Raw genomic sequence first — 25,807 nt, 5'->3', positions numbered from 1 at the left:
CCATCAAAAAATCTGTGATCTTCAAACAAATTCGGACAAAATGAGAAGAAGGCAAAAGAGTTGCAACAAATTCCAAGAGTTCAACAACAATGCATGCAGGAGTTATTTTCAGTGGAGATTTTTTGCTTCCACAAAGCTTTTTATTTTAACAAGCTTTTTATTGGAATAAACTTATTCCTTTATCAATGTTAGTTGTTATCTGAGGGAGGAAGGGTGGGTGTGAACAATTCAAGTTAAAAATAAACGATCTTATTTGGAAGGGTTTATCTACAGTAGGTAGGTAAGGAATAAACAGGGTTGTCTTCCCTACTAGCATTGTTTGTTGGTATCTGAGGAAGGGTGGGTTTAAATAATTTAAATTTAGGATAACCAACCTCCAGGAAAGATTGGGATGTGTAGTGAAAAAGAAATAATGAATTAAAAGTGGATTGAAGAACTGGTTTAAAAAAATCGGTAATGGAGAAATCGCAAACCTGAGGAGAGGAGAAACCTAAATTGAATAGCAGTACAAGAATGAATTATAAAAAAACTACAATGAAAATAAATGAAAGGGTAGATCACTTAATTTCAAAAAATCCTTTATTACATTCACTAAAAGAATTAAGTTACTCAGAGGCAAACACAATTACGCATATGTGTAAAAATAGGAGTAAAAATGAAGAAATTAACAATTTTTTTTTATTACGTTAGTAACAAGATCAAGGTTTTTCATCAATATGAGAGCAATTGTGTTTAGTTAGATTACGTTTATATGAAAAACTCTTATTACATATACTACAAGAAAAAGGTTTCTCACCAGTATGAGTGAGACTATGGATATGTAGATGTATCTTCTGAGAAAAACTCTTATTACATATACCACAAGAATAAGGTTTCTCACTTGTATGAGACCGATAGTGTACAGTTAAATTACTCTTCTCTGAAAAACTCTTATTACAAATACTACAAGAATAAGGCTTTTCGCCAGTATGAGTGCGATAGTGTTTAGTTAGTTTACTCTCCTCAAAAAAACTCTTATTACATATATTACAAGAATAAGCTTTCTCACCAGTATGAGTACGATTGTGTTTAGTTAGATCACACCTATATGAAAAACTCTTATTACATATACTACAAGAAAAAGGTTTCTCACCAGTATGAGTGAGACTATGGATATGTAGATGTATCTTCTGAGAAAAACTCTTATTACATATACCACAAGAATAAGGTTTCTCCCTTGTATGAGAGCGATAGTGTACAGTCAAATTACTCTTCTCTGAAAAACTCTTATTACAAATACTACAAGAATAAGGTTTCTCGCCAGTATGAGTGCGATAGTGTTTGGTTAGTTTACTCTCCTCAAAAAAACTCTTATTACACATACTACAAGAATAAGCTTTCTCACCAGTATGAGTACGATTGTGTTTAGTTAGATCCCACCTATACGAAAAACTCTTATTACATATACTACAGGAATAAGGTTGTTCACCAGAGTGCATGTGATTGTGCTCAGTTAGATTATCCTTCCTTGAAAATTTTTTACTACATATGCTACAAGAATAAGGTTTCTCACCAGTATGAGAGCGACTATGCTTAGTCAGACTATTCTTCTCTGTAAAACTCTTCTGACATATACTACAAGAATAAGGTTTCTCACCAGTATGAGTGCGACTGTGCACAGTCAGATTACGCTTCCCCGTAAAACTCTTATTACATATACTACAAGAATAGGGTTTCTCACCAGTATGACAGCGACTGTGCGCCACCAGATTACTCTTCTGTGAAAAATTCTTATTACATATAACACAGAAATAATGATTCTTATTAGTATTAACATTAAGTGTAATCATGTTACCGTCTGCTAAAAAACTCATATTGTATAAAATTCAATTGTATTAATCTGTAAATAGCTAATTAACATTTCTAAGATCTAAATATATTGCTATCATAAGATTTTTTAAGAGTGAACAATCTTATGACAAGTTAAAATATATTTTTAGAAAAACATCAATAAAAATTTACTCAAAAGTCTCTCAGTAGAATGAGTTATGGAGTTGTTGTTGAATACTAATAACTATTACTGGATATTAAATTAAAAGGCTAAAGTAAAAATAGTATTTAAATTGTTATAAATGTATCTAAGTTTTACAATGGAATAAATATTAGAGTAATTCATAGTAATAAATACATAGCAATAAAAAAATCAAAGTCATAAAAAATGCATACAGTATTACAAAAGTCCTATAAGGTAATGAAAAGGTCTTGCTTTCTCTGTGGCTGGCGGTAGAAACAAATTTCAAGATGATCTATTCTTCGCTAATATCTTTGGTTGTTTTCAAGCCCCATGAAATTCATAACAATGCATCCAACTAAAAAAACAACATTGAGAAAAAAAATTAAAACTCATTAACGGCCATAAAATTTACTGAGTACTCAAATTTAATCAATTTTTTTTTGTTACTAGTAAAATAATACTTAAATTATGCCAATAGACGCAAAAAAAACTTTTGTGCAGGACAAAATTGATAGTCAAGATTGGCTATGGGGCAATTAAAAAATTGTCTGTAAGTCCCTACTTTGGACGTCAAATGTGACCCATAAGTCAAAAATACATGTGACAATTATTATTCTTTAAGATAAACTTTTCTGAAAATTACTTTGTTTGCAACTTGTTTCTTAAAATGATGCAGTATTAGGAATAAGCTTTGTAAGGTTCATCATATTTTGGGAAAGGCTTAAAAAGGAAGATTTAAATTAGGATGTAATTTTAAAGTAATTGCAAGTATAAAAAAGTTGGCACTGTTAAAATGCTGTGAAAAGTCAAGATTAAATATACCTGAAAAAAATTTATTACATGATTAAGGTTTCCCACCAACATGAGTGCGACTGTGATCAGTTAAGACACTTCTTCCTTGAAAAACTCTTATTACACATACTATAAGAATAAGGTTTCACACTAGTATGAGTGTGAAGGTGTTTAAATAGTTGTCCATATTGTGAAAAAATCTTATTACAAATATTACAGAAATAAGGTTTTTCAACAGTATGAACACGTTTATGCGCTTCCCGTTTACTTTTATGAGCAAAACTCTGATTACATGTAATAAAAAGGATCCCACTATTTCAACAAAGCAAAAATTAAGCACTTCTAAGGTCTTTTTTTATGAAAAAATTAAGTACTTTTTTGAAAAATTAAGGACTTTAAAAATAGTATGATTGCTTATCATCGAATACCACCAGCAACAGTGCAAATTATTCACCTTCCTAAAAGAATCAATAAATAAATAAAAAAAATACTAAAAACAATTTTACTATAATGTAATTGAATTAATTAACAGGGAACGCCAAAAAATTACCGGTGCAATTTTTGCAAATCCAGGTCGGATTTAAAAAAAAAAAAAAAAAAAATTTCAGATTGTTAAAAGTTAACGCCATTCATATTGTAAAAGTTTATGTATGAAACTAATCTGCATTCTATTTTTAATTATTTCATTGAAATTGAATTGTAAAATTAAGTGCAAAAATTAAGATTTGCAATTTTTTCATGCATATTAAAAAAAAAAAAGAGTAAATAAAGAAATTCGCCATAACATTGAAAAAATTATTTCAACAAGCTTTTATATTTCACTACTAGACCAGCAAATGTGTTATATATACTTTTATGATGAACTTAAACAAAATTATTTCCAGTCAAACCTGTTCTTAGGAATTAACTTTACATAATGTTACTAAACATTTTGATGAAAAACATGAACTAATTTTAAAGCAACTAAAAAATGAACAAAACTTAAAAACAGTATATTAAGTTGCAATGTTAACTGAGTAAAATGATTATTAAAATCTAAGAATCTTTTTGTAGAATAGATTTGAGTTTTTATGTCACAATCCTTCTATAAATTTACAGTTATTACGTATTGAAATATTATAGAATTTTATTTAATTCTTCAAGTATTCAGAAAGTAGTTTTCGCTATGGATTCTAGTTAAAAAAAGTTTCTTATACTTCTTTTCTTAGCATTTTACTTAATTCCTATAAGCAGATGCGTTATAGAACTGAATTTCCTGAATTCTGTCAATTTTGAAGATTAGTGCGGATCTTCTATTTAGGTACTTTAAAACTGCTCCCCACTGAAAAAAAAAGTACTGGGGTGACCCGGGGTAATTCACGATATTTCTGGGGTAAATAGTGATCACCTAAGTTTTATTCAGAAAAAAAAATTTTTTTTTTTCTTTTTAAATATGAGACATGAACAGGAATGCTTGTACACTTTACTAAAGTATAATTACATTTACTTAATAATAGTATTTTGTTTAATCAAACAAAATAAGTATCTTTTTAATTGCTTTTCGCATTTTCCACTTCAAAGATGGATGCAAAAATGTTTAATTACATTATGTAAAGTTATTTCCTACGAACTCGTTTGACTGGAAATAATTTTGTTTAAGTTCATCATAAAAGTAAATATAAGACACTTGCTGGTCTAGTAGTGATATATAAAAGCTTGTTGAAATAATTTTTTCAATGCTTTTGGCAAATTTCTTCATTTACTCTTTTTTTTTTTTAAATATACATGAAAAAATTAAAATCTTAATTTCTGCAATTAATTTTACAATTCAATTTTAATGAAATCATTAAAAATGGAATGCAGATTTGTTTCATACATTAACTTTTACAATTTAAATAGCGTTAACTTTTAATAATCTGAAATTGTCTTTTTTAAAAAAAAAAGAAAAAAAAAAACGCGACCTGGATTTGCAAAAATTGTCTGGTAATTCTTTGGCGAGCCCTGTTAATTCAATGACATTATAATAAAATTGTTTTTTTTTAGTATCGTTTTATTTAGGGTGACCTGGGGTAATTGGGCATAATATGAAAAAAGCACAACTACTTCCACTTACTAGGAATAACATTTACCTTTTAGTTTAATTAATAAACTGAGTTTTAAATATGCTAACTAAATTCATAAACTTCGGTAAAACAACAATATAAATTATTTCCAAAGGAACTAGACTAATACAATTCCAACCTGGCGAGTAGCGACTTATAACAAGACACTTCGTTTGAAGTTTTTACTTGTTGCTAGAAATCAGGTTCGCAGAAAATGCTGTTTACTAGTTAAATTTAGTAGGAATAACACGATCTGTGACGTAGGCTATAGTATACCCAATTCAAGATCACACTGTTTCTGGGGTAAATAACAATCACCTAAGTTTTATTTAAAATTTGTTTTTGTTTTTTTTTAAATTTGAGACATGGACAAGAATGCTTGTACACTTCACTAAAATATAACTTCATTTACTTATAATAGTTATTTAATAATAGCTCTTTTGCTTAATCTAACAAAAAAAGTATCTTTTAAAGTGCTTTCTGTATTTTTCATTTCAAAGATGGGTTTCATAATGTGCAGATTTCTGCAAAGATCCTCTTCCTTCTTTAGTAATAAATTATTTTCTTTTCCTTTGATCTAAAAATAGTGTAAGCTTTTGTTTAATTGTTTCACATCTACTGTAAACATTATAATTGATTATAGGAAACTATATCAAACAGTGGCCCCCATCCCCCCCAAGCTCTTGGGCAAATTCTAAATCCCCCCCAAACTATTCGTTTTATTTAGTGTAAAAATCCCACCCCCCTGGCAACAAATGTTGCCCCCTACTAATGGCGTAATTCCTAATCATTGTCATTTCTTCTTATAAATAGCTAATTGTCTTGTCTTTAACAGTTCATATTTATTAAGTGGAACAACTATAAATATATTTTAACTGTAATCACAAAATTTGTTTTTAACTGTATACAAGAAAAATGTGTTCTGATTTCTGGTTTGTCTTACCTTGCTCTGGTTTATCATAATTTTTGGTGTGTACATTGTTAGAATGTTTTTTAAGTTTATAAATTATCCTAATAAAAATATGGTGAGAAATTAAAAACCTGAAAAGGATACTAAGCTTCTAGAAAGCAAAATTAGTGAATTTCTTTTAATGATAAAATTTCAGTGTGAAAGCAACTGCAAGAGCTGTTGACATTCCTTACTAAACTTAACACTCTTACTTAAGTTAAAAGTGAAAGAAGTTAAAAAAATCCAGCAAAAGTAAGCCATGTGGAACTCTTTCTTATATTTCAGCAGAACATGAGAATGAGTTGGCTGCTTGCCTAAAATGTATGACGGGATGCAAAGATTTTTGGAAAATTTAAAGTGTTAATCTTTATTCTTGTTTTTGAATAAATCGTTTTAGTAGCTGCTCAAACATATCTTTTTAGTTTATTTGCTTGATCTTGATGTCTTATTTGTTAATTCCCATTGTATAATTATTTTTAAACAGCCTCTTTACTATAAAAACTAGTGATCAGGAATTACCCCAGAAATGATCAAGAGAAGGGGTAATTCCTGATCACTAAAAATTTAAAGTCTTTTAAATTATACAAGGTCTGGCTATTAATTTCCAGGACTCATGGAATAACTCAGAAGAAAAAAAAGTTAAACACATAGCCATTTAATATTATTCGAAGTAATCCCCATCAGCCGTAATGCACGTCTGTGCTCGGCTATACAAATTTCAGAAAGAAGTTTTAAAGTCCTCTTTTGGAATGCTCTTTATTAGTGACGTTACAGTTTTCGTGAAGGCTTCGACTTCCTGAAATCTTGTTCCTTTCAGCTAATTTTTCTGATTAAGAAACAGGAAAAAGTGTGTGCTAGGTCTGGCGGGTATGGTGGATGCTGCGATTCAGCGACACCATGCTGAGCTGAGAATCGCCTCACAGCAAACGCAATGTTTGGACGCGACCTTTTTCAATTGCTTCCGGCTTGCGTACGAATTGTGAGCGGATCATTTTCCACGCTTTCGCGTTCGAAAGCTTTTTAAACCATTCAAAAGTTCTTGAGCGATATAATGCTTCCTTGCCGTAAACTTGTTTTAACAATTTGTAGGTTTCTGCAGCTGTCTTGCACAATTTGAAGCAAAATTTAATGTTAATTCTCTGCTCCATTTCACTTCGACAACAGGAATTTAAGAGCTTCGTTTTAATACGCCTTTCCACCAGAACCACTCACTTCAGAATGGCGCCGATTGCACTGCACATGAGCAAGAAAACACTCTTCAATATTCAATCATTAGCACCATCTTCCGGCTTTTCTTTCTCCTACAGTTACGTCAGTACTGGAAATTAATAGCCGGACCTTGTAATTAGATTTTCAAACAAAAGAAGGTAGGAAACTTCTAGTAAATATTAAAATTCTATCTTGAATAGTTTTTTCACGAAATAGATGTTTGCATTTTTTGATCAGGAATTACCCCAGCTCACCCTATCTCTTCCAAGTGCAGTATTCCTCTTGTCCACACTATTCTTTTCTTTTTAAGAATCCACTCTCTTTATAGAGTATCATACTAGGCAAAGGGCAGAATATATTAATCAAAGAACCAATATATTAATAAAAGGACATGCTTTCCTCCCCTTGCCTCTGACAACCCCCCCCACACACACATTAATTTTTGTCACTCTATAATGCTTTACCCTAGATGTATGGTGTAATTCTAAGTGATAAAAAAACGACATTTTGTTTTAAAAAATTGAACTAAAAAATTATTCCTATCAACTATAGTAGGGGTGGCGAACCTTTATACACCAACGTGCCGTTTTCTCTAAAAAATTGCTTAATGAGGTCATAGACGTGCCGTCAAATAATTTTGACTTCGTGATTATTGGGAAAATAATACTAAAAACTATCAACTCAAAACTCTTTATTAACATTGAAAAAAAAAATACATTTTGCAATGTCTCAATTATACAAGTAATTCAACTTAAAGTAACATCAATGTGACTTTTTGTTTTTTACAGTTATTAATTGTTTTTTAGTATTAATTTTTTTATTAGTAATTGTTTAATATTTTGTTCGTTTTTTGTGAATTTTAATTTAATTGTTTCATAGCGTAATAACATTTGTGCAATAACAATTGTGATCGGTGGAGTGCCCAAAATATTGCGTCACGTGCCATAAATGTCACGCGTGCCATTGGTTCGCCATCCCTGAACTATAGTGATGCTAAAAAATTAAGGACTTTTAAGGACCGAGGGGAACCCTGAACATAATAATTTTACTCAAATGTTTCTCAGTAGTATGAGTTATTGTTGGGTATTAATAACTACACTGGTTATCATAAATTAAGGAAAATTCACAAAAATCGCGATAACTCAAGAAATTACACATGGAATTTTATGAAACTTACCCACAATATACAACACATAGTAAGGTATTAAACAACATAAAAAGAAATTATCAGACATTAATAGTAGTATAGAATTTAGCACATGTATAAAATAAACAAATTGGAAGTATCGGTTTGCAATAGAAAAAGTACCTTTAATATGGAATATGATTGCCTCTAGAAGCAATACAGCACAAACAGCGATGTGTGATGCTTTCAATTATGCGGTCTATCAGTTCAATAGGAAGTGAGAGCCATTGCTCTTGTAAAGCAGTTGCAAGCGTGGCAAGGGTCTGAGGGGGCGGATTGATGGCAGATACACGCCTCCCTAGAGCATCCCAAACGTGCTCGATAGGATTCAAGTCCGGGGATCGAGCTGGCCACTCCATGCGAGTAATTGTTTCCTGTTGAAGATAATCATCAACAATGCGAGCTCTGTGTGGTCTCGCATTATCGTCCTGTAACAGGAAGCAATCACCAATTGCCCCGGCATATGGGCGCACATAAGCATCAAGGATGTTGTCTCGATAAACCTGAGCATTCACGGTTCCCCTTGGAAAGACATGGAGGTATGTGCGCCCTCCTAAGGATATGCCTCCCCAAACACAGACACTGCCTCTTCCGTATGCATCTCTTTCACGGATGTTTGATGGATGATAACGGGTCCCAGGTTCTCTCCATATCAAATAACGTCTACTGTCACTTTCTAGACTAAACCTGGACTCATCCGTAAAGAGAACAGGCCTCCATTGATCTGACGTCCAGTGGACATGTTGTCGGGCCCACTGCAAACGGTCTCTCCTATGGCGTGATGTGAGCGGCACGCAAATGGCTGGTCGTCTCGCATACAGACCACCTTCGTGGAGCCTTCTGCGCACAGTTGACGTTGACACCAACCTTCCGGTGGCTGCAGCAAGAGAGGATCTAAGATGTGTCGGAGTAGCGGTTCTATTCCTGCGTGCACTTAATGTCAAATATCGGTCATCGGCACTGGTCGTAACAGTTGGCCGTCCTTGACTGAACCTCCTAGATGCCGAATCTGTGGTTTGAAATTGCCTCCAAAGTCTATGAACCACAGATGGACTCACATTTAGCCATCTGGCCACTTCTGATTGACTCTGCCCTGCCTCTAGTCTCCCGATGGCTCTCCATCGTAGTTCTTCAGGCAAATGATGCCTAGAGGTCATTATTACGAATTGGCTATCTCAGATTTTCAATGTCGCAATCACAGTAAAATTTGTGTGCTTTCTCTCAAACTTGGACTTTTATGCTCCAGGCAGATGACGTAAGCCGAGTGCAGCGCCACTAATTTGCATATTGCAATTTTACTCAGCTACTCTTAGTGGACAACATATGCAAATTTTGCACGGTTTGGCTTACTTTTGAAAGAGTTATCGCTATTTTTGTGATTTTTCCTTAATTTATGATAACCAGTGTATTACTGTAATACTATACTATAATATTAAAAGAATAAAGCAAAAATAGTACTTATATTACTTTAAATACATCTAAGTTTTACAATGGAATGACTATCAGAGTAATTCATAGTAATAAAAAAAATCATAGTAATAAAAAGTGCATACAGTATTATTATAGTAGTCCTATAAGATAATGAAAATGCCTTGCTTTCTCTGTGGCTGGCAGAAGAATCAAATTTTAAGATCACCTATTCCTGGCTAACAACTTTAGCACCATGAAACTCAGAGCAACACAGACAAATATTAACAGCAACATGGAGAAAAAATATTGAAAATTATAAATGATCACAAAATTTATTGCATATTAAAATTTAAAAATTTCTTTTTTGTAATTTTAAAAATGAATACTTAAATTACGTCAACAGGTACAATAAACTTTTGTACAAGGCAAAATTAACAGGGCTGTGTGGAGATTAAAGTAATTGGCTGCAAGTTGTCACTTTGGACGTCAAAAATGCTCCCCGTCTGCATTTAATTATTATTACTGTTAAATATATATGGAATTAAAATGAATAGATTACACCATTCTGAAAATTATTTTATTTATAGCTTGTTTCTTAAAAGGATGCATTTTTAGGAATAAGCTTCGTAAGGTTCATCATTATTTTTGGAAATGTTTAAAAGAAAGCTTTACATTAAGATTCAAAATGTTCAATTTTTTAAAAATTAAACACTTGTTTTAAAAAGTTGCTACAGTGTAAAATGCTACAACTAGCTACTGACCAGTATGAAAGTTTTCTAATATTCTCTATAGTAGGACTGGGCTATAAATCGATTTAACGCATATATCAGCAAGCCGATACAGCAACTTTCGTTTCAGGCGATGCATCAGAAATCTGATTTAAGCCGTAGACTGAAGACGACGAGCTAGGATCTTCTTGAAACTGATACCGACTCGCGCTGTGGAAGATGATGTTCGTTTCGTTATGTTGAAATGACCTTGATTGATGAGTGGTAGAATCAGAACCATAGTTTTGAGAATATATATCGTAATCTCGCAAGTTCGTTTTCGAGCTTCATAGTTTTTTCTTTTTCCTTGTCGCGACTTGAGATCGTTTCTTGTAGATTATTTTCAGTGGAACTGACTTTGTGATCGCCGTCGTTACCTTGTTCTGAAAGTAATCTATTATTGAAAAGAATATATAAAGAAGTGTTTCTTGATTAATTAGGTAATTTTTTTTTTAAAAACAAAACTTTTTTTAATTTTTAAATGTGAAAATTAATTTTGATATTATATGTTTAAATAATTTTTTACATTATTGAATTTATTACAATCGGAAATCTAATTTAAGGTGCCCATAAAAAATTAAATTTGTTAGGCTATTTTTTTTACTTTATTTCAATTTATTAAAAACTTTTTGGATAAAACTTCTAATAATTTAATGGGTTTTAATTACTTATTTTAAATTTATTAATCTTTAGTTGTTTTGACTTTTATAAATAAAATTATAACAAAACTTATATTTTCTCTTTTGGATTTGGACATAAGTCAATCAACTTTTCTATTCAAAAAAATTAGTAAGTATGCGACTTCCTTTTTTTTTTTTTTTAATCATTTAGCCCCTCGTTTCATTAAAGAGTATAATCGTGTTTTTTTTTAAAATTTTCTTTCAATATTGTCAATTCAATATATTATCGAATATCATAATTCTTTTGGTCTCATTTTTAAGAAATTAAACCTTACTTTGTTTTTTCGTTCAGAATTCGGCAATTATTCAATTTAACTTAATTATTTATGTGACAATAATAATGATAAAAAATAGTGTTGTTTAAAAAGAGTTTTTTTTAAAATTTATTTAGCACTTTGTTTTAAGCAGACAAATTATTTTTCTATTATATTGTTAGGTAAATATATTGATAAATTTCAATTTTATTTATTTTTAAACTAAGAAATCTTTCGATATTTGCGCGATCATTTCTAGCAAATATAACATTAATATCTTTCTTAAGGAAAACATATACATCAAATTCATAAATTGAATTAAATCAATCTGAGTATGAAGTTTTGATAGGAATCCGACTTTCTGCGCCTTACAAGTAAATGAATTTCAAAAATACTATATCACGATGCAAAACTGACGATGCATCACGATATAAAATTTCTTATACAGCCCAGTCCTAGTAAGGACTAAACAGGTTTTCATTGTCAATTGTAAAATCAATCATCCCAACTATCATTGTTTGTTGGTATCTGAGGGAGGATGGGTGGGAACAATTCAAGTTTAACAAAAAAAATACACCACATTTGAAACAGTCAATTCACAGTAGGTATGTCTAAACAGGTTTTCATTGTCAAATGTAAAATCAATCATCCCTACTATCATAGTTTGTTGGTATCTGAGGGAGGATGGGAGGGAACAATTAAAGCTTAGGATAACCAATCTTTAGGAAAGATTAGGATGTGTAGTAAAAAAGAAGTAATGAATTAAAATTGGATCGAAGAACTGGTTTAAAAAATTCAGTGATGGAGAAAATACAAATGTGTGCAGTGGAGACCACACAGAGTAGTGGAGAGACCTAAATTGACTAGCCATAAAAGAATGAATTTTAAAACCACAATGAAAACAAATGAAAAGCTAGATCACTTTATTTCAAAAAACCTTTTATTACACTCAGTAAAAGGATGAAGTTACTCAAAGGTGAACACAATTACGAAATATGTGAAAAAATAAAAGAGTAAAAATAAAAAAATCCACGAAAAAAATTTATTACGTAAGTTACAAGATCAGGGTTTTTCATCAGTATGAGAGCAATTGTGTTTAGTTAGATCACACCTATATGAAAAATTATTATTAAATATACAGTAAGAATAAGGTTTCTCACCAGTATGACAGCGAATGCGCCCAGTCAGACTACTCTTCTCTGAAAAACTCTTTCGACATATACTACAAGAAGAACGTTTCTCACCAGTATGAGTACGATTGTGTTTAATTAGATCACACCTATATGAAAACTCTTATTACATGTACTACAAGATTAAGGTTTCTCACCAGTATGAGAGAGACAGTGTGCAGTTAGATAACTCTTCTGTGAAAAACTCTTATTACATATGCTACAAGAATAAGGTTTCTCACCAGTATGAGAGCGAATATGCACAGTCAGATTTTTCTTCTCTGAAAAACTCTTGTGACATATACTACAAGAATAAGGTTTCTCACCAGTGTGAGAGCGACCATGCACAGTCAGACTATTCTTCACTGAAAAACTCTTTTGACATATACTACAAGAATAAGGTTTCTCACCAGTATGAGAGCGACCGTGCACAATCAGACTATGCTTCGTTGAAAAACTCTTTTGACATATACTGCATGAATAAGGTTTCTCACCAGTATGAGAGAGATAGTGTTTAGTTAGATTACTCTTCTCTGAAAAACTCTTATTACATATACTACAAGAATAACGTTTCTCACCAGTATGAGTGAGAATGTGGTTATTTAGATGTATTTCCTGTAAAAAACACTTATTACATATACTACAAGAATAAGGTTTCTCACCAGTATGAGTGCGATAGTGTTTAGTTAGACCACACCTATATGAAAAACTCTTATTACATGTACTACAAGAATAAGGTTTTTCTCCAGTATGAGAACGACTGTGCACAGTCAGACTACTATTGTTTGAAAAATTCTTATTACATATGACACAGAAATAAAGATTCTTATTAGTATTAACATTAAGCCTAATCATGTTACTGTCTGCTAAAAAACTCATATTGTATAAAATGCAACTGTATTAATCTGTATACAGCTAATTATTATTTAAAAGATCTAAATATATTGCAATCATAAGATTTTTTAAGAGTGAAAACTCTTACGACATGTTAAAAAATATTTTTAGAAAAATATCATTAAAAATTTTACTCTAATGTCCCTCAGAATGAGTTATGGATACTATTGTTGGATACTAATAACTAGGTACTACTGGATATAATATTAAAATGGTAAAGCAAAAATAGTATTTAAATTGTTATAAATACATCTAAATTTTGCAATGGAATAAATATTAGAGTAATTCATAGTAGTAAATAAATTTCAATAAAAAAAGATCAGAGCAATAAAAAGAAAACATAGTAATAAATAAAGCATACAGTATTATTATAGTCCTATAAGGTAGGTAATGAAAATGCCTTGTTTTCTCTCTGGCTGGCAGTAGAAACAAATTTTAAGATCACTTATTCTTGGCTAATATCTTTGGTTGTCTTCAAGAACAATGAAATTCAGAAAAATGCATCCAACTATAAAGAGCAACATTGAGAAGAAGAAAAATTAAAAGTCATAAATGGTCTTAAAATCTATTGCGTATTCAAATTTAATCAATTTTTCTGTTACCAATAAAATAAAACTTAAATTATGCCAACAGATGCAAAAACCTTTTGTACAGGACAAAAGAGACAGTCAACACTAGCTATGGAGCGATTACAAAATTGTCTTCAAGTCCCTACTTTGGACATCAAAAGTGCCCCAAATGTCAAAATTACATTTAATTATTATTATTCTTTTAGATAAACTTTTCTGAAAATTAGTTTGTTTGCAACTTGTTTCTTAAAATGATGCAGTATTAGGAATAAGCTTCGTAAGGTTCATCATATTTTGGGAAGGGCTTAAAAAGAAAGCTTTACATTAGGATGTAACTAAAAAAGTAATTACATGTATAAAAAAGTTGCCACTGTTAAAATGCTATGTGAAAAGTCAAGATTAAATCTACCCGGAAAAAACTTATTACTTGATTATGGTTTCTCACCAATATGAGTGTGACTGTGATTAATTAGACACTCCTTACTCGAAAAACTCCTATTACACATACTGTAATTATAATCTCATTGGTATGAGTGTGAAGGTGTTTAAATAGCTGCCCATACTGTGAAAAAATCTTATGACAAATATTACAGGAATAAGGTTTTTCACCAGTATGAATGTGATCGTGTACTGTTAAACATCTCTTTTCTAAAGAACTCTTATTGCATATACTACAAGTATAAGGTTTCTCACCAAAAGGAGTGTGCAACTGATTATTTTGATGAGTCTTCTGTAAAAACTTTTTTCACATCTACAAGAATAAGGTTTTTCACCAATATGAACGTGATTATGTTCAGTCAGACTAGAAAATCATGAAAATCTCTTATTACCGAAACTACAAGAATAAGGTTTCTCACCAGTATGAACATGTTTAGGTGCATTCAGTTTACTTTTATGAGCAAAACTCTGATTACATATAATATCAGGGATCCCACAATTTCAATAAAGCAAAAATTAAGCACTTCTAAGGACTTTTTTTTATGAAAAAATTAAGTACTTTTTTGAAAAATTAAGGACTTTAAAAATAGTATGATTGCTTATCATCAAATATACATATGACACCAACAACAGTGCAAACTATTTACCTTCCTAAAAGAATAAATAAGTAAAAAAAATGCTGAAAAACAAATTTATTATAATGTAAGCACCGTTGATTTAAATCAAATGATTTTTTAAAAAAAATCATATATTTAAATCAATGATTTTTTAAATATATTGATTTTAAAAGTTAAAAAACAATGTTTCAATTATTGACACTTTCATTATTTTCTTTTCTTAGTTTCAAAATTTATTTTAAATTAATTGCTACTTTAATTAATTTCAGTTAACGAAATTACTCTCTTTCTTGATATGTGTTAAATTCCAACACATTTGAAATTGCATTTTTAAAAATCTACTGATTCTTGAGATTGTATGTACAGATTAAAGTAAACATTTAATGCTGTCTTAATATAGACTTGCATAGCTGTAGAAAGTAATTAATAAACATGAATGATTTTAAAAAAAAAAATGCTAATTATGTTAATTAAAATTCTACCTTTTGATTGAAAAGCATTTGCATTATATTTTATCAATGTAGGATTAAAAATGAATATTTTAATATAAAAATATATAGATAAAATATTTATTTATTATTTGATGAATGACTACATTTATAAACACAATCTGTTACATTTATTTTGTCATTTTAAAAATCAAGAAGAAAAAAAAAGAAATCACAATTTTAAATTAAAATTATAGTTTGTTAATTGAAACTTTGCTTTAAAGTTAAAGTATGGGGGTCTGTCCAAGACAAATTTATTACCGTTTAGCGGTACCTTCACAAATTCAACTTTAGGAAAAACTGTAGAATAATTTCACAAAATATGTTTTCTTAAAATTTTATTTTTGTGTCTCGTAAAAAAAACGATAGATCCATATTTTTAAAACTTTTTTGTGTTGATTTTTTAATATAATTTTTTATTTTCACAAATTATGTTTTAATTTTCATAAAATAGGTGCATCTCAGAAAAACCTAAACAGATCCCTGAAGTACTCTTTAAATTCTCTATTTCATTTAGTCTTTAAATTTCAATCATGCATTTGTCTAAAATGGTTGTCATGCATTCAAAACTATATAACGAAAAAATATTTTAGTAAGTTAGAGCTCCTAAAATATAGTTATAATATAGTTTTAATGTTAATTTAATTTTGACTAAATATTTATAAAGTATTTTTAATTGTAAATTAAATTTTTTACAGTGTATTTGAATAAAAATCAAAAAAAATCTGATTTAAATAAAAGAAAATTACGAACCCTGGTAAGCACTGACATAATTGAATTAATTAACAGGGCTCACCAAAGAATTACCAGGCAATTTTTGCAAATCCAGGTCTTTTTTTCTCTTTTTTTAAAAAAAAAAAAACATTTTCAGATTGTTAAAAGATTAGTTGCCATTCATATTGTAAAAGTTAATGTATGAAACTAATCTGCATTCCATTTAATGATTTCATTGAAATTGAATTGTAAAAATAAGTCCGGAAATTAAAATTTGCAATTTTTTCATGCATATTAAAAAAAAAAAAAAAAAAAGAGTAAATAAAGAAATTCGCCAAAACATTGAAAAAATTATTTCAACAAGTTTTTAAATTTCGCTACTAGACCAGCAAATGTGTTATATTTACTTTTATGATGAACTGGAAATTATTTCCAGTCAAACTTGTTCTTAGGAAATAACTTTACATAATGCAATTAAACATTTTGACGCAAAACTTGAACTACTTTCAAAGCAACTAAAAACTGAACAAAAAGTAAAAACAGTATATTAAGTTGCAATGTTTACTTAGTAAAATTATTATTAAAATCTAAGAATCTTTCAGTCGAATAGATTTGAATTTTTATGTCACAATATGCTTCTCCTTAAATATAAGTAATAGAGTAACAATCTTACCTTAAAAAAATCTTACATCGCAACAAAACAAATTATAAATAGTAACCAAATATTTGACTTTCTTGTTAGAAGCAAATAATGCTTTTATATTCAGTACTCAGTAAGGAAAAATTTAAGTATTTTTGAAAGAAAACTTGAAGTTCTCCTCAAAAACCCAATAAACCATAGGTTTTTGATGAAAAATCTTGCTGGGATGGGATTATTCAAACCCTGTTTCTTACAAATCTGTTAAATTTTTAGTACAATCATGAATTTTAAAAAAATTTATGCTTTCTATAAATTTACAGTTATTACACATTGAAATATTACACAGATTCATTTAATTCTCTTACAGATTCATTTAATTCACAGATTCTATTAATTCAGGAAATAGTTTTTGCTATGGATTCTAGTTTTGAACTAAAAACTAAAAATTTGAACTAAAAAATTTTTCCTATCAACTATAGTGATGCTAAAAAATTAAGGACTTTTAAAAACCTTGAACCAAAATTAAGTACTCTCAAGGGCCCTTATTATACAAAATAAAAATTAAGTAGTTTTTAAGGACCGTGGGAATCCTGAACACAATAATTTTACTCAAATGTCTCTCAGTAGAATAAGTTATGGAGTTATTGTTTGTATACTAATAACTATTACTGGATATGATATTAAAAGGGTAAAGCAAATATTATACTTCAATTGCTTTAAATACATCTAAGTTTTACAATGGAATGAATATCAAAGTAATTCAGAGCAATAAAAAAATCATAATAAAAAGTTCAACCTGCGAAGTCAACTCCAGATTCACTGAAATGCCTGTTTACTTCAATGAACATTTGACTCCCGAACTGAAGCATCTATTTTATCTTTCACGTAAGGCTAAATCTGAAAAGGGATTCAAGTTTTGTTGGGTTCGTGATGGTAAAATATTCCTGAGAAAAGATGAATCGTCCAAAATTATACGTGTGAAATCATCTCAAGACCTTAATATTCCATCCAACTGAAGAAACATTTTTATCTGTGCCGGACTGCCTAAAAATTGAAAATTTGGACGATTTAAAGTTTTTTATTACCTCAACCTGTAAGTTAAACATTAATATTTTACATATAAATATTAGAAGTTTAAGAGCCAACTTTGATAATTTTATTTCACATATTTCTAGCATGATTGAAAATATAAGTGTCATAATTATGTCGGAAATTTGGATTTACCAAAATGAAACTAATTTTTACTCAATAGATGGTTATAATTCATTCTTTAATTGCAGAAATAATAATCGCTCTGGAGGTGCTTGTGTTTTTATTAAAAAATGTCTTGATATTTCAGAGTTAGCTATACATTTTGTTTCCGCAGAATCTATATTACTTTATTGCAAATCTTTAGATTTATTATTTCTATCTTTATATAGATCTCATGATTTTACTGTTGATTTTTTTAATACTGAACTTAAAGTAATAATCTCTAAGCTTAAATATCCTAATATAATACTGATGGGTGATATAAATATTGATATTCTAAGTGATGATTTTATTACTCATGAATATATTAATTTATTATGCCAATTTGGATTTCAAAATTACATAGACAAACCAACTAGAGTAAATTCCTCATCTACTTGCATTGATCATGTCATCGTAAAAACAAATAAATTTTCAATCAAATCCGGAATATTCATAAATGACATAAGCGATCACTATCCAACCTTTTGCAGTGTTCATTACGATGAGGTAAATAAAATTAAGGAAGCTGAAAATAAAATTTCAATCAACTATAATAAGCTCAATAATTATCTGTCAAATTACAAATTTAATTACAATCCTCAAGATTCTCTTGATCAACAATATCGAAGTTTTGTTTTCAAACTCAATAATTTAAAAAATAATTTTAAATATAAGCATAAATCAAACAAAAAAGCCAAAAATAACTGGATGACTAGTAATATCTTGATTTTAATTCGAAGAAAGGAAAAACTATTCAAAAAAACTAGAAAATATCCATGGGATATTATTTACAAAACAGCATACAACACTATAGTTTCTGAGCTTAAGAACTTAATTAAAACAGCAAAATCAGAATATTTCAAATTCAAATTTTTAAATTGTGATTCAACTAAACAAAAATGGGATCTTGTAAATGGTATTATTGGTAATCAGAGCAAATTACTTACTTTACCTGATATTTTAAACGACTATGAATCTTCTGATCAATTCAATAAATCATTTGCAAATGCCTACAGTACCTCAAACCCAAATTTAAACAGTTTGCAAATATATAATTCACCAAGTTTAACCTCGTTTGTTTTCCTAGAATTGAATGATTGTGAAGTACTTCACTTAATAAATTCTCTTTCTAATAAAAACTCCTTTGACTATGACGGTATTAATGTAAAATTAATTAAACTATTTGCTCTCAATAATATAAATTTTATAACTAATTTCATCAATACCTCAATCAAGTCATCCATATTTCCAACTTCTTTAAAAAGAGCAACCATAACTCCTATTTTTAAAACCGGCGATAAAAATTGCCTATCAAACTATAGACCAATTTCAATATTACCTGTTTTTTCCAAAATCATTGAAAAAGCTCTAGCTGATAAAATGTACAATTATTTAAAACATACAAATTTTTTCTCTGTTAATCAACATGGATTTATTAAAGGCAAAAGTACAGAAAAAGCTCTTTTGGAATTTTCAAAATTTATTCATAATAGTATTGCTGAAAATAAGATAACAGTAGCTATATTTCTTGATATATCAAAAGCTTTCGATAATGTCAATCACAATCTTTTAATTAAAAAATTAGAATTTGCTGGCTTCAGAGGAATTATGTTAAATTGGTTTGTTTCATATCTTTCAAACAGAGAACATAGAGTTAAAATCCGAAGTAATTTTAGTAATTATATTTTTTCAAACCGTGGTGTTCCTCAAGGATCTATTCTAGGACCCTTATTGTTTATTATATTCATCAATGACTTTTGTCAACTCAAACTTTTTGGTAAGATAATAACATATGCTGATGACTCCGTAATTTTGTATTCTTGCACTGATTTAAATCAACTAATTTTTCAAATTGAATCTGATTTACGCATAATTTCAAAATGGTTTACAATAAATGACTTAAATTTAAATCTAAGTAAAACTAAATATATTTATTTCAGTTTAAGAAAATCAGAATTTAACTTAAATTTAAAATTTCACTCTCTCTCCTGCAAAAGTACTAATGAAAATTGTCAATGCTATATTCTACAATCTGTAAATAATATCAAATATTTAGGACTATATATCGATTCTAATTTGAAATGGAAAACACATATTAACAATTTAGTTAAAAAATTGCGTTTTGTTTTAGTTAAATTTTATCACCTTAAGAATAAAATTCATTTTAATTTTGTGAAAGCACTCTATTACTCCTGGTTTTATTCTTTAATTAATTATAGTGCAATAATATATGGCGGTGAATATAAAACTAATTTACTTCCCTTAATCTCAGTTCAGAATAAATGCTTCAAGATTATTAATTCTCTAAATATAAATAATTCAAGTGTAACTACTACCAATATATATACAAGAATTAACCTATTACCATTTCGCCATAATGTATTTTTTCGTATTTTACTCTATTTACACAACAATAAATTAATATGCAAATTAAAAACTATAATGTGTCTGAAAGGAGACCAACTGAAATGTATGAGATTCCCCTCTTTACAAAAGAAATTTCACGAAAAGTTTTTTTACTTAGCACCTAAATTATATAATAAATTACCATTTCAGTTGCAAAACATCAAAATATATTCTTCTTTTAAGCGTGCTTTATTTCAATTTGTGATGAACATTGACGATTTAGATCTCTATTTTTCACTTTAAAGGAAGCATTTGATTTTTTATACCAGTCTTGTGCCAATCCAAATGAATTTCTTATGTTACCTTTGTTATTCTTTTTTTATTTATTTATTTATTATTTTTTTTATATATAGTTTCATGCATTTTTTTTTGTTTTCTATTATTACAGTGTTCAACAATATATGACGTCTTATGATGAGCAAAATAATTTATGATTGTAATACCCCTTTTTTTTTTTTTTTTTTTAATTTCTATTTTAAATTTGTTGTATTACTTTTCTTTGTCGCCTGGACAGGATTTTCCTCTTGACGACGAATATATATTCTTTGTATTTATGTGTTTTTGTTCTCAATAAAGTTATATTTGTTTGTTTTATTTGTTTGTAAAAAATGCCCAGTATTTATTATAGTCCTATATGATAATGAAAATGCCTTGCTTTCTCTGTGGCCGGCAGTAGAAACAAATCTTAAGATCACCTATTCCTGGCTAACAACTTTAGCGCTGCGAAACTCAGAGCAACACATACAAACATTAACAGCAACATGGAGAAAAAATATTGAAAATTATAAATGTTCATAAAATTTATTGCATATTAAAATTTCAAAATTCTTTTTTTTTTTTTTTTGTAATCTTAAAAATGAATACAAATTAAGTCAATAGGTACAATACATTTTTGTACAGAGTAAAATAAACAGTCAATGCTGGCGATGTGGAGATTTAAGTATTGGCTATAAGTTGTCACTTTGGATGTCAAAAATGCTTCCTGTTTGCATTTAATTATTATTGCTTTTAAATACAGTAGGAAGGAAAATTATATTATTTATACCTCGTTTCTTAAAAGGATGCATTTTTAGGAATAAGCTTTGGATGGTTCATCATTTTTGGAAATGCTTAAAAAGAAAGCTTTACATTAAGATTTACCTAAAATGTTTAATTTTTGAAAAATTAACGACATGTTTTAAAAAGTTGCTACAGTTTAAAATGCTACAACTAGCTACTGGCCAGTATGAAATTTGTCTAATTTTCTCTATAGCTATACTCATAGCTGAAGAAAAAATCCAGATCTTATAGGAAATGATAATTGTTCATGATAATTGTTGTATAATGCAGTATTTTCACTACAGCGCGAGAATCTTGCTTATTTTTTTCTTTTCTCGCATTAAAAAATTATTAAAGCGAGACGTTCGCGCACTCTATTAATCAATTTCAAAATGCTTGAATTTTTGAAAAAAAATTTGTCTTCGGCCATTTTGAAGAAAATCTGTTTCACTTTTCTTCCTTGATCTTCCATTATTTTCAACATAGATCCCTGTTATCTAGCTTCCCTATTTACCAGTATTGTTCAGAACTGGCGCGAACAGCATAACACAATGCCCCCCCCCCTCCCCCCCGGGATGACAGAACACCTTTTTCTGCAATCATGTCTTCACGGAAGGTAAGATTTCTTCATGTAAGACGTTTAAACTTTTTTCAATGCTACAAATTTACTTAGTGATTCCGAATTGTTCAGCAAGGTCATTTGGCACTCAAAACCGAATTAAGACAAAATATCTTATACAAATGACTGATAAACATTTGAACAACCAAATGAGAAAAGCTGATGAAAAAGTAGATATAGAACGTTTTCCATACGATGATGCAGCAAAAATATTCAATGCTTTAAAAATTAGAAGATGTTAAAAATGTATTATAATTAAAGAAATATTTTTTTTCCAAGTCTATTCGCGTTTTTAAATTATTAGAAATCTCACTTAACTTTTTGAGATCTCACCCTGTTTTTGAGAAAGGGTGAGAAATTCTCTCTCATTTTTTTTCTGTAATGAAAACACTGTATAATGTAAGAAATATTTTACACATAGGAAATTTTTCGGTTTTTTATAGTCATCAAAATAGAAAAACTGCAATATTTTCCACTTATAATTGACATGAAACATATTTAAAATGCTATATATTATGCTTACTCATAATTTTGAATATTAATAAGCATTTAATCCATCAATGATAAAAAGATTTTTTAATTAATTCGAAAGAATTCTGAATAAAAATAAACTGAAAATTTTCGAGCAAAAAAAAGATTTGAACTGATGTCTATAAATAAGGTAGGCTTCATTATGTATCAGTAATAGTTTTTTAAATATATAAGCAATAATCTATATGAAAATTCTAATTCAATAAGCATTTTTTTACGAAACTTACTTAATTTTAGGAAATTTTCTAAAATGCAAAAAAAAAAAAAAAAAAAAAAAAACCAGAATTTTAATAAAACCAGTAAATAATTAAGTTGATAATAATTAAGAACTCTTAATTATTACCTAAAATATAAACTGAATAATTGTAATTTTGATCATAAAATATTAAGCGGGCCGTGATTTAGAAAAAAACATTCAATAGCTTACCAATTAATCTAAGCTATATAAAATCATAATTATAGTAGTATATGTAATGCAAGTATTGTGTGTGATTTACTATCTAATAAAATGTCCCCAATGACAAAAAATAGGCTTGTCCCATGGTTTTGGCAGTTTATGAAGATTTCGACTGGTTTTCAACCTGTCATGTCAAAAACCCAATTTCGAATACTGTTCTGCACGTATTGCAATGATTAACTTTTTAAGAGATCATACTTCATAATATATTATATTTTATAACCGTTGCTAAACAGCCAATCTAATTTTGAGTTTACAACTACCAATGTTCACATCTATAGCCTTGTAATTTTAAAACTAATCAAGAAGGCACCAGAATTTTTGGATCAAGTATTGTAACAAATGTGCCTTCCTGGTGGACTTTATAGTAGAACTAACCAACATTTGCGTATAAAGAGGAAAACCTCCCATGGTTAATTTTAGGCAAAGGGACTCTTACCCATGATATGTCTATCACTGAGAAAATTTTACGTCATTATTCTCAGGCAGAAGCGGAATTCGTATCAACCAGTCATATTGGGATTTGAACTAAAACCACTCCACTGAGAGGCAAGGGCTCTTATTGTACATTTGAAATCTTCCATTTTCTTACTTTTATTAGACAAAAAAATCTTATAGTTGTTTGCCCTGGTGTGACTACCAATTATTGAACCTTTCCAATTGGTAGGACCTTTTTATGAAGTTATTTTTAGTTTCTCATGATTTTGGTGTAGATCATGATTAGAAAACATTTCCGAAAATGTCGCTTTTAAGTCATTTTCCATATTTTCTTCAAAATAACAAAAAGTTTGCAAAACAAGAGAGATATCTCATTGCAAAGTAATACCGAAAAAATTCGTAAACTCAATTTTTAATGTACTGAATCATACACAACATGAATACTCACTATTGCTTAATGACGAAGATTTTTTCCTTATATCAATTGCTCTTTTTTCTTCACACAATTTCTAATTAGGCTCTCTTTTAGTATGATGAAAATAAAGACATTAGAATAAGATAATTGGTTATTGCAATTACATACATTTTCAGGCTTGTGTGATTAAAATACGCTTATAAACCTTCGTCAAGTAGAAGAGGACAGATAGCACAATAGGAGAGACAGCACCAAGTAGGACCGCCCCTTAATCAGAATAAGATAATATTCATACAAATAAACTGTATAAATATTTCTTAAAAATGCTCTTTTTATAATTTTTGTTCAAGAGTCGAAAATGATACCCAGTATTTAGTTGCCTATTTCTACCCACCTACATTATTGACGATCGCAACGAGCTATAGGGGGCGTTGTTGCAAAGATTGTATTCACCTTATCTGAAGGCGGAGCTTATTTTCGCTTGAAGACGTAATGATCCGCTTAAACTTCCGGAGCAACCGGAACTTATTTCTTTTCGAATGTTTTTATTTAAGCTGATTCAATCATCGCAGATATGAATCGCTTAACATGAAAAATACATAAAAGTTACATAATGCATAAATAAATACATAAAGGTTCTTTGAATACATAAAAGTTAAAAAAGAAATACAGATTCTTTGAAGTGTGTATGAATCTCAACAAAAAGAACTTTTCTGTATATATTTCTTAACATTTTTCCAAAAATAATTTTTTATCTAATATATCCAGTATTGTTATTCTTTAAATTTCAAGATTTCATCAAGCGTAATTTCAAATAAAATTGGTACTTTCCCATAATGTAATGTAAAATTTAAGGTAATATCTAAATAGAGAAACAAGACTTTTAACACTATAAATAATTCAGATTCCTGTGTGCTATATTTGACATATAAAAAAATAAAGTTACTTTAAATTAGAGGTGGCATTTTGTGTGGCACACAAATTCAATTTAAATTGAAAAAAAAAAAATTTTAAAAATTTTTGATATAAAAGAATTAGTTAAAATTAAACAATACAGAAATCACATTAGTGCAGGGTTTCTTAACCTGTGGTTCATGAACCCCTAAGGGGTCCATGAGTTATATTTTGGGGGTCCGCTGACAACTCCTAATTTTTAAAAACGTTTGGAAGCCTACCCATTGCTTGTAAAGCGAGCTATGGTAGCTATAATTCCGTTTGCTAAAATGTATCTTTGCAAAGAGGAATTTTCCGCACTTGTGACAGTAAAAACATAACATCCAAATCGATTGAATGTCGAACATGATATGTACGTTGCTTTGTCGAAAACCATCCCCCAATTCAATTTATTAATTAAGGAAAAGCAGCAGCAACCTTCACATTAAAAATTTTAATTTTAAAAATTTTTTATAATTTTTATTATAAAAAAATTATTTATAATTAATTAAAATTAATTAATTATTTATAAAATTTTTTAATAATTTATATCTTTAACAATTTTTTTTTTCATAGGGGGGTGGTCCGTGACTTCTTAAAAATTTTTAAAAGGGGTCCATTATATCAAAAACATTAAAAAGCACTGCATTAGTGTTTGTATCCTTGTAAGTTTTCTCCTAATTATTTATAATTGTAAAATTGTTTCATTTAAATTATATAATTATTTGTTTATAAAATATATTAATTTCATTTCAATGTTATCTATTTGAATATATAAAACAAACAACTCCAGACAGGCTATCTGCTACATTTTAGACTGTCAGATTCATGACTAATTCCAAGAACTTTTCATGATTTAACGAAGTTACTATTTTCTCTGACAAAAA

General features: G+C 29.0%; 2 protein-coding genes across 3 annotated transcripts in view; both read right to left on the bottom strand.

The window, feature by feature from the left end:
• LOC107437055 (uncharacterized) overlaps positions 1–24,158 on the bottom strand; it is a 50,320-nt gene extending 26,162 nt beyond the window's left edge. The window contains exons 1-2 of one of the 2 annotated variants that reach the window (XM_087152400.1): positions 24,021–24,158; positions 17,647–17,894 (exon numbers count right to left, since the gene is read on the bottom strand). The gene's annotated coding sequence lies outside the window, so the exon portion shown is untranslated. The other variant, XM_087152402.1, reaches the window with a different exon arrangement.
• Positions 562–24,267, bottom strand: LOC147804354 (uncharacterized). The gene is made up of 3 exons (XM_087152404.1): positions 24,156–24,267; positions 13,746–13,892; positions 562–2,348 (listed from the first exon to the last, which is right to left on the bottom strand). The coding sequence occupies exon 3, from the start codon at positions 1,851–1,853 to the stop codon at positions 699–701; it is 1,155 nt and encodes a 384-aa protein (XP_087008530.1). The 5' UTR covers positions 1,854–2,348; positions 13,746–13,892; positions 24,156–24,267; the 3' UTR covers positions 562–698.
• Positions 24,268–25,807: the final 1,540 nt, after the last annotated feature.

This window comes from Parasteatoda tepidariorum, chromosome 9, assembly GCF_982258835.1.
Source record: "Parasteatoda tepidariorum strain Cologne lab strain chromosome 9, Ptep-v5.0, whole genome shotgun sequence".
In the NCBI taxonomy this organism is placed as follows: Eukaryota; Metazoa; Arthropoda; class Arachnida; order Araneae; family Theridiidae; genus Parasteatoda; species Parasteatoda tepidariorum.
This window is presented reverse-complemented; position numbering and strand designations above follow the sequence as displayed.